At 44.7% G+C, this 10,581-nt stretch overlaps 1 protein-coding gene across 1 annotated transcript in view; it reads right to left on the reverse strand.

Annotated features, from left to right (window-relative positions):
- LOC117056809 (dual oxidase 2-like) overlaps positions 1-1,066 on the reverse strand; it is a 58,463-nt gene extending 57,397 nt beyond the window's left edge. The window contains exon 1 of the mRNA XM_033167460.1: positions 1,008-1,066. Coding sequence (XP_033023351.1) covers positions 1,008-1,050 — 43 coding nt within the window. The 5' untranslated portion in view covers positions 1,051-1,066. The remainder of the gene's footprint in view (positions 1-1,007) is intronic.
- Positions 1,067-10,581: the final 9,515 nt, after the last annotated feature.

The following is a 10,581-nucleotide window of genomic DNA, read 5'->3' on the forward strand; positions in this document are numbered from 1 at the left end:
CGGAACAGGCCCTGCGGAAGGAGATCAAGTCCTGCAGGGCTCTAGTCTTGTGGGACAGAACATTCCACCAGTTCGGCGCCATCACTGAAAAAACCCTGGCCCTGAGCATGTCAGGAATACTTGGTGGCCCCCAGTATTCCTGACATGCTCCATTTCCCAGGATTCTTTGGGGGAAGCCATGATTCTTAAATCCACATCTTATATTCCAGTGGAATGGAAATCATTTGGGCACCTGTTTACCACCTATAAAATGGAAGAGTTGGCCACATTGTCTGTTTGAGAACACAAAAACAAGATCAATGTTTGGATCTAGGTAAAGGTAAAGGGACCCCTGACCATTAGGTCCAGTCGTGTCCAACTCTGGGGTTGCAGTGCTCATCTCGCGTTACTGGCTGAAGGAGCCGGCGTACAGCTTCCGGGTCATGTGGCCAGCATGACTAAGCCGCTTCTGGTGAACCAGAGCAGCACACGGAAACGCCGTTTACCTTCCCACCGGAGCAGTACCTATTTATCTACTTGCACTTTGACGTGCTTTCGAACTGCTAGGTTGGCAGGAGCAGGGACCTAACAACGGGAGCTCACCCCATCACAGGGATTCGAACCGCCGACCTTCTGTTCAGCAAGCCCTAGGCTCTGTGGTTTAACCCACAGTGCCACCAATCTAGTTTGCAGCAAAGTCTACATGTGAGTCTCAAACCCACAATACCATCCTAACAAGAGTTATACCCTGCTAAATCAACAAAAACCTCTAAGCAGTTTCCATAAAACAATGTGAAACACACTTAAGAAAATATAGATAAAATCAAACATTAAAAACAAGTAGACATAAAACGCATCACAATAGAGACAGATTTCTAAAACAAAAGAGACATAATAAAACTGCACGCCTGGGTAAGCTTGCCTTCAACAAAAACTGTTTTTATCAGTCAAGTAACGGCTCTAAGAGGAAATCTATTTTAGGAAAACCAGCTGTTAACTGGACAGGGAAAAGTTGGAGAGAGACTTACCAGTCGAGTGCCATAAACTTGCCAGGACAAACCAAAGCAACATAAAGGTTTTAGTTCCCGTCATGAGATCCGTCCACATTTCTTTGGTGGACTTTTTCCCTGAAAGGTAAAAAATAAAAAGTAGTTTCATCTTACAGTCCTGGAAAGCCTGAATACACCTATTTCCATTTTGTGGTGCAGCAGTTAAAGTGTTGGACTAGGACCTTGGAGACCAGGGTTCAAATTCCCACTTAGCCCTGAAGCTCATTGGGAGCCCTGCCTCTCAGGCTAACCTACCTCGCAGGGTTGTTGTGGGGACTAAACAAGGAGAGGGGTAACCTTGAGTTCCTTATAGAAAAAAGTGGGATATAAATGCAACGTATAAACATATAAAATGACCCAGGTGGAACCTCATCAGAGGATGGCTTGGTAGTATTGCCTGCCCACAAAGTGAGCGATGCTTTCCTCTGGAAACAAATGATGCCAGAGACAGAGACATTAATTTTAGGTATAGAGACATTTCATCTAAGACCTTTTCTCATGCAGCTGCTGTACAAATAAGTGTCTGTGGTCCAGATTCACAGACTGATTTTCGCACTGGTCCCCTGCACTGCAGATATATTGCAAATACCTAAAATCTGCCCCCCAGAAAGAATCCAAACACTTTATCTGATTTAAATTCAGAAACATTCTATAAAACTTGGTCTAATATGAACATTTATTTGGGTGGAGACATCAGTACTTGTTGAAGAATTTGGAATATATTGGCAATAATTGTTGGAAAGAAAGGAAGCATGGGTCATTCAAGATGGGCAACGGAAGCCAAATGCTATGGGGGTTGGATAGACAAGCCCTTGAACCACTGCTCCCTTTGAGAAACACTAACCAGGCAAAAAATAAAGAAAAAATAAAAAAATCCTTCCAGTAGCACCTTAGAGACCAACTAAGTTTGTTCTTGGTATGAGCTTTCGTGTGCATGCACACTTCTTCAGATACCCTTGGTATGAGCTTTCGTGTGCATGCACACTTCTTCAGATACCCAGGCAATTAGGGACGTGGGTGGCGCTGTGGTCTAAACCACAGAGCCTAGGGCTTGCCGATCAGAAGGTTGGCAGTTCAAATCCCTGTGACGGGGTGAGCTCCCGTTGCTTGGTCCCTGCTCCTGCCAACCTACCAGTTTGAAAGCACGTCAAAGTGCAAGTAGATAAATAGGTACCACTCCAGTGGGAAGGTAAACGGTGTTTCCGTGCGCTGCTCTGGTTCGCCAAAAGCAGCTTAGTCATGCTGGCGACATGACGCGGAAGCTGTATGCAGGCTCCCTCAGCCAATAAAGTGGGATGAGCACCGCAACCCAGAGTTGTCCACGACTGTACCTAATGGTCAGAGGTCCCTTTACCTTTTAACCAGGCAATTCCACTTTTCTCCCTGCAACCATGAGGGCTAGTTACCTGAACCTGGGTTCTTACTCATGCAAAGCACATGCTCTGATATATTTTTCACACTCGACACATATTACTACGTAAGTTCAAGTGCTAACCATTTTTAATTGTCTTATTAAAAAGAGCACCATCTATGAGTTTTTGAAGAAAGTAGCAAAGACAGAGTGCAGATACTCTTAAACGTACCTGGGAAATTTGCACCTTTCCCATACCTCCTATGCAGCAGAAATGATGCAAATTTAAGATTTCTTTTGAAAGGATCCTGAGCTAAAATATCTAATACAGCCAATGCAAGTATGCCTCTACAAATAATTATAGATGGGAGGTTTCCTCCTATAATTAACCATGAATACGAATGAGAGCAGATGAGACTGCTACCACACAGTGTGGTGAGCCTACGGTAACACCTCTTGTGGGTGCAATGATCTGCAATCACGAATTTATGCCCACAAAGTTTTTGAGAATGCTTTAGAGTTCCACTTGGGGGAGGGGGAGATTATATGTCTGGAAGTAGTCTGATCCTTCTATTGACTGTTGGAAAAAAAGGTTTGGGGGGGAGGAGGGAGGCAGAGCAATTCAAGAGTTTTGGAATAGTACTGCCATAGAAGAAAGGAGATGTAGCCAGTGTTTATTATTATTATTATTACAAAAAAAGAACACACAAGTTTTGTGTTTTGTTATTTACAAGATTTGCTTTTTGTCCCCCATTTTTTAAAAAAATTCAAAGAGCTCCATGAACACTTCAGCTGGAGTGGTATCATGGCTGAATGCTCAGTTTCCGCTTGAGAGCCCATGCAACTTTCAAAAGTCCTCTTTCAAAAGTTATCAAAATGAGGCGGGGTGCGTGTCAGAGGAATGAGACAGTGCATCACTTTATTATTATATGGGCATGAGAGTGCCTACATTGGAGAGTGCCTACTAAGTGGGTTAAACCACAGAGCCTAGGGCTTGCCGATCGGAAGGTCGGCGGTTCGAATCCCCGCGACGGAGTGAGCTCCCGTTGCTCGGTCCCAGCTCCTGCCAACCTAGCAGTTCGAAAGCACGTCAAAGTGCAAGTAGATAAATAGGTACCACTCTGGCGGGAAGGTAAACGGCGTTTCCGTGCGCTGCTCTGGTTCACCAGAAGCGGTTTAATCATGCTGGCCACATGACCTAGAAGCTGTACGCCGGTTCCCTTGGTCAATAATGCGAGATGAGCGCCGCAACCCCAGAGTCGTCCGCGACTGGACCTAATGGTCAGGGGTCCCTTTACCTTTAAGCCCCAGTGCAGAGGCCAGATCAAGCCCCAACTTTGGTGGCTAAAACAGCAAAATCACTGTTTAAAAACTGAAACAGACATGGCCCTGGGGCTCTGTCAAGTTCAGCATCCTTAACAGAATGTAATATGCCCCCCCTCATTGATAATCAGACTGATCATTGGATGAGTGGAAATTTCCCATTTTTAACCTAGACCCCTGTACAGATGGGCTAAAAATTCAATCCATTTCACTTGTAAAGGCCAAACCTATTTAATTCATACTTTCCAAAACAATGTGAGAATCCAAAGCACAGCTGCCCTTTGAAATTCACAGTTTCCTGACTAGCCCTTGTGGTAAACAGAGGTTTAGCGCCATCTGGAGACAATTTTTCATAATAGCAGCTTGAACAGCCCCGGGGATCTCTGGCAATATACTAAAAACAAAATAAAAAATTCTTTCCAGTAGCACCTTAGAGACCAACTAAGTTTGTTCTTGGTATGAGCTTTCGTGTGCATGCACACTTCTTCAGATACACTGAAACAGAAGTCACCAGATCCTTAAATATAGTGAGGGAGTGGGGAGGGGTATTACTCAGAAGGGTGGTGGGAATGGGTGATCAGCTGATAGGTGTGGAAAACTATACTGTAAAAGTAGAGACTTTGTATAACTTCCAATAAACCGCATTATCATGCCATCAATGTGTTAAGCCTTATGGGATCTCCAATAAGGCACCTAGGGTGCACAGCTGCTCACAAAGGCGTTCACTCTCCTTCCTTGGGGTTTTTTAAGCAGGGGTTGGTTGGATGGCCATCCATCATGGATGCTTTCGTTGAGATTACTGTATTGTACGGGGGTGGACTAGATGACCCATGGGGTCCCTTCCAGCTCTATGATTCCATGACTTAACTGGGTTGTTGAGTGTCAGGTGGTTGGCAAGAGGAGGGTGGGAGAAAGAGATAGGGGTGGTGGATGGAGGGAATGCAGAAAGGAGAAAAACCAGTCTCTCTCCAAGCAGGAAGGAGAGAGCGAGATGAAAATCTGGGGCTTTCCCATATCCATTCTGCAAAAGGGAAGTGCAGGTTATTTGCAGTCTATTGCAGCAATATTTGCAGGGTTGTGGCGGAAGGGATGCTGAGATTTACTGGTCAAGTTTAGAAGCCTTGGGCAATCATCTCCTCGCCAATTTCAAGGTCCAAACTACAAGGAAACAGGCAGTGATATTTACTTACACGGGTGCATGGCACGGTATCTTAACCGATGAGGAAGAGCTGTGACAGTAAAAGGAGTGGGAGCTGATAGAGGCACTATGACAACCCTCCTAACACTGGAGGAGATAAAAGTCCAGAAAAGTTACTAGCCCACAAATGCAATCCAGAATTGTCACTAGCCCAGAGACTAGCCAACTTGCCCAAAGTTACTTTCCAGTATACAAAATCTGAATTGCTTGTGAAAATTCCCCCAAGTTAGCTAGAAAGCAGTGATTTACCCCAGTGTTTTTCAACCACTGTTCCGTGGCACACTAGTGTGCCGCGAGATGTTGCCTGGTGTGCCGTGGGAAAAATTGAAAAAATACTTTATATATAGTCAATATAGGCACAGAGTTATTTTTTTTTAACATTTTCTAATGGTGGTGTGCCTCGTGATTTTTTTCATGAAACAAGTGTGCCTTTGCCCAAAAAAGGTTGAAAAACACTGATTTACCCCATTCATTCATTCATTCACAAGGTCTATAAAAAGTTCCCGCCCCCTAATTATACCGCAAGTGAAACACACCAGTCATTACTAACTTTCTCAAAGGGATGCTCCTAGGCTTACTTTTTGCATGCCATTAAATCGGTGGGGTGGGTAACCCCTCCCAAGTATGGCTCAGCACCACTGCAGCATATGCCTTGTAGTGGCTTTCCCCCCTCTTGTCTTCTGAGAAGAGATGCCAGGGCAAGTTTGATATTATGCCACAGCCAGGCCAATGGGAAGACCTCCTGGACCCAACACTCCTATGCCACTTGTGGTTCCCGTGCCATAAGGATGGCAGCAAATGAGCAACATGAATAGTCAAAGGTGCAATGCTGTCATAGAGACATCAGCCCTTAGTTGCTCTGCACCAGGAGTGGGGGAACTTTGACCGACCGACCGCCCCCCCCCATGTTGTTGAATTACAAGTCCCATCAGCCCTAGCAAGCATGGCCAATGGGCAGGGATGATGGGAGTTGTAGTTCAGCAACACTGGGTGTACCACAGGTTCCCCACACCTCCTCAGCACCCAAGTGGCCACCCCACAAGGGCTTTGATATGGGGATCCTTTCAGTTGCTTTTAAATTTTCAAAGGATTGCTCACCCAAAAGGCTTGATGATTGCTTCCCATTTCTGTAGTGCAGGGATGGGTGAACTTGTGGCTTTCCATATATTGTTGGACAACAACTCCTGCCAGCCCCAGCCAGTGTGGCAAATGGGAACAGAGGGTAGAAGTTAGGAATCCATCCTTACTACTACTACTACTACTAATAATAATAATAATAATAATAATAATTTATTCATACCCCACCCATCCAGCTGGGTTTCCCCTGTCACTCTGGGCAGCTGCCAACGGATTAAAAACAGAATAAAACATCACACATTAAAAACTTCCCCAAAAACTTCTACTGTCTTCTCTGGGAACCCAGTTATCGGTAGCTGGTCAACTTCAAAACTGCAACATGAATACCTGCACTTTCTAGATTTGCATCTGTGTGCTTTCTTTTGCAAGACAAACTGATTTCTGCCCTGCTCCAGTGAATACTGCAGCATGAACGGTTTTGCTTTCTCTAGCATCCTTGGCCACTGTAACTTTTCCACTCCACCAGTAAGGATGCTTCAACCACCCCCTATGTCTCCTTTTGTTTGGCTTCCTAGACTTCTGACTCTGGATCGGGGTGGGGAGCCCCTGGCCCTTGGTCCAAATGTGGCCCTCCAGGCCTCTCTGCTTGGTCACCAGGACTCTTCCCAGCCACAGCCTCTCTCCCCAGGACACATCCCTTCTCTCTGGCCCTGCTTTGCACTCTCCTCAAGCAGGTGGTTTTTTTTTGTCTGCCTGGAATGTGTCCTTGCTTTCAGGCAATGTTTCTTGCTTGGCTGGATGGAGAATGGAGAACAGTGTGTGACAGTGTGGAGAAACGAGCCAGTTATACAAAGGTAAAGTTTATATTAATTACTCTAACCACTTTTGTCTGTGGCCCCCAGAAAATAATGTGGCCCTCAGGCTGAGAAGGTTCTACATCTCTGCTCTGGGCAAATATATAGTCACTGGGACTATATTATGTTTTTGGCTGCCAGAGTCAGTAAATGCCCTGGCATCTATCCACCTTGCATTTATTTAACTCTTTAAAAAACAAATTAAAAAGTTATATTTATGCTCTAAGCAAGAGGAACCTCAAACAAAATATTACAGCGTAGACTGCTCCTGTTCAGGATGCCAGCCAGCCAGCCATGCTCTCTTGCAAAGTACTCCATTACATTGCTCGTCCCCATGTTTTTTGTTCCCTCCATTCTATCTGCCCCCACCAAAAAGGATGTTTTGTATGTCCCTCTTGTGCATGCGTGGATGTGCTAATTTGGTTACATAAAGGTTGTTAGCCGATGAACTATTACTCAGAGTAGAGCCACTGAAAATAATGGACCTATATTAGTCATGCCCATTAATTTCAATATGTCTGTTCCCAGTAGGAGTAATATTGGCAGCGCTAAGAATCCTTACTCAGAGAATGAGCTTCCTATTAGTATATAGGATTCTAGACTATACCAATGAGCTCTACATACTCTGAAAAGGGTCTTCGGGTCCAGAGGCTTCCACTGACTATAACCTCTTGGGTCCCATCTGAACTATACATTTAATGCAGGACCACAGCACTTTAAACGTGCACGATTCCCCCTTCCCCAAAAGAATCCTGGTAACTGTAGTTAGATAAGTCTCCTTCAAATATATAAAAGGATGTCATGTAGAGGAGGGAGAAAGGTTGTTTTCTGCTGCTCCAGAGAAGTGGACACGGGGCAATGGATTCAAACTACAAGAAAGAAGATTCCACCTAAACATTAGGAAGAACTTCCTGACAGTAAGAGCTGTTGGACAGTGGAATTTGCTGCCAAGGAGTGTGGTGGAGTCTCCTTCTTTGGAGGTCTTTAAGCGGAGGCTTGACAGCCATCTGTCAGGAATGCTTTGGTGGTGTTTCCTGCTTGGCAGGGGATTGGACTGAATGGCCCTTGTGGTCTCTTTCCAACTCTATGATTCTATGATTCTAAATTCTCAGCACCCTTAACAAACTACAGTTCCCAGGATTATTGGGGCAAAACCATGACTGCTTAAAGTGGTATGATCCTGTTTAAAATTTATAGTGCAGATGAGGCCTTCCTTGCTCCATATTCAAGAAAAGCATTTACTTTGAAGGTAGATCTTGACATACTCCTGCCTGCACAGATGCACTTCCTATTACTCCTCTAAGACTTGCAAATACAGTACTATGACGACAAAACATTAAGAGTTCCGTAAATGCACTAGCAGAAGACAAGCAGTTCCATCCGTTTCGCGTCAAGGGAACACCAGCCTTCTGCTTTCACCCGGAGTAGAACCACTTGCTTAAGACAAATATCTCCTTAAAAAGGTAAAGGGACCCCTGACCATTAGGTCCAGTCGTGTCCGACTCTGGGGTTACAGCGCTCATCTCACTTTACTGGCCGAGGGAGCCAGCGTACAGCTTCCGGGTCATGTGGCCAGCATGACTAAGCCGCTTCTGGCGAACCAGAGCAGCGCACAAAAACGCCATTTACCTTCCCGCCAGAGCGGTACCTATTTATCTACTTGCACTGTATGCTTTCGAACTGCTAGGTGGGCAGGAGCTGGGAACGAGCAACAGGAGCTCACCCCATCACGGGGATTTGAACCGCCGACCTTCTGATCAGCAAGCCCTAGGCTCTGTGGTTTAACCCACAGCGCCACCCACATCCCCAAATCTCCTTACAGCATTCCAAATACAGTGCACTCAAAGACAGCATTGTATGTACTTAAAAGTGTAACATCGAGTAAGTGGAAAGAACTAGCGAAGCTGGATGTCTGGAAGACGACATCCATCACAACTTGCCAGAAGACCTCATGGGCTACCTCACCTTGGGTACCACTCAAGAGTTCAGGCAGGCAAACAAACTCAGGTAAGAATATAAGAACAGCCTGTTGGAACAGACCAACAACCCATTAGTCCAGGATCCTATCCCCACAGTGACCAATCAGATGCCCCAATGGAAAACCAGCAAGCACAATATGAGCACCAGAGCCCTCTCCCCGCCTGGGGTTTCCAGCAACTGGTACCCAGAAGTATTACTGCCTGCAATTATGGAAGTACACCATAGCATACAATGTTGCATACGGCATTGGAAGGCAAAGCACAACAATCTATGGCTTCTAGCCATTGATACCCTTCTCCTCCATCAAGTTGGTGGCTATCAATGGGAACCGCAGGAGCAAGTTCACTTTCTCCATGTCATGCATAAGGTTATCAATTTTTATCATGTTGCCTGTCACTCGCCTTTTCTCTAATTTTCTTTTTGAGCTGAGGAGACCAGAACTGTACACAGTACTCCAAGTACGGTCGCACCATAGATTTGTATAACGGCATTATGATATTGGCAGCTTTATTTTCAATTCCTTTCCTAATGATCCCTAGCATGGAATTTGTTTTTTGTTTTTTTATGGCCATTGGGTCGATATCTTCACTGTGCTATCTACTATGACCCCAAGGTCTTCCTCCTGGTATATCGCCTCCACTTCAGAGTCCATGAGCATGTATGTGAAATTGTTATTATTTTGCTCCAACATGCATCACGTTACACTTTTTTGCATTGAATTGCATTTTACCACCCCTTTACTCAGTTTGGAGAGGTCTTTGGAGCTCTTTACAATCTCTTTTTGCTTTAACAACTCTGAACAATTTAGTGTCACCTGCAAACCTGGCCACCTCACTGCTCACTCCTAACTCCATATCATTTATGAACAAGTTCGAAAGCACAGGTCCCAATACAAATCCTTGGGGGGCTGCACTTTCTACTTCCCTCCATTTGGAGAATTGTCCATTTATTGCTACTCTTTGCTTCCTGCAAGTTGACCAATTCCTGATCCACAAGAGGACCTCTCTTCTTATTCCTTGACTGCTAAGCTTACTCTTTGGCAAGGTACTTTGTCAAAAGCTTTTCAAAAGTCCAAGTACACCAGGATCACTTCTATCTACATGCTTGTTGACACTCTGAAAGAATTGTGATAGGTTTGGGAGACTGGACTTTCCCTTGCAGAAGCCATGCTGGCTCTGCTTCAGTAGGGCTTGTTCTTCCGTGTGTCTGGTTATTTTTATTTTTACAATACTTTCACTAGTAAAACTCCAAAGGGTCATTTTGTATATCATACAATCTGGAATTTCCACCAAGTGTCTGTTTGGCAAATATTCATACCTGTTCCTGGATCCCTAACAAGGAATGTACCCCTGCTGCACCCATGTTTGTCACATTTACACTTAAAAAATCCTCAGCTGCTCTCCTCAACATGCTTACCAATCTCACTGAACTCACTGGGATTTATGTCTAGGGCATGGTATATGGAAAGATGCCTTATTCTAAGTAAGACCACCTGCCCATCTGACTCAATATTGTCTTACACTGGCTGGCAGCGGTTATTCTTCTTCTTTGAATAAATTTTATTAGACTTTTAAAGAAAGATACAAGACTTAATACCAAATATCTTTTTTTAATCCAACACTACACGAGTCACGGTTGATCCTGAAATGTGATTGGCACATATACATTAATTCCAAGTCTGAATGAAATAGTATGTAGACCAAAGGATGGCATCAGACAGAATAAATATTAAGGAAAGCCAGTGTGATGTCCTCCAGATGCTGGCAGGGG

The sequence above is a fragment of the Lacerta agilis genome, chromosome 13, assembly GCF_009819535.1.
Source record: "Lacerta agilis isolate rLacAgi1 chromosome 13, rLacAgi1.pri, whole genome shotgun sequence".
NCBI lineage: Eukaryota > Metazoa > Chordata > Lepidosauria > Squamata > Lacertidae > Lacerta > Lacerta agilis.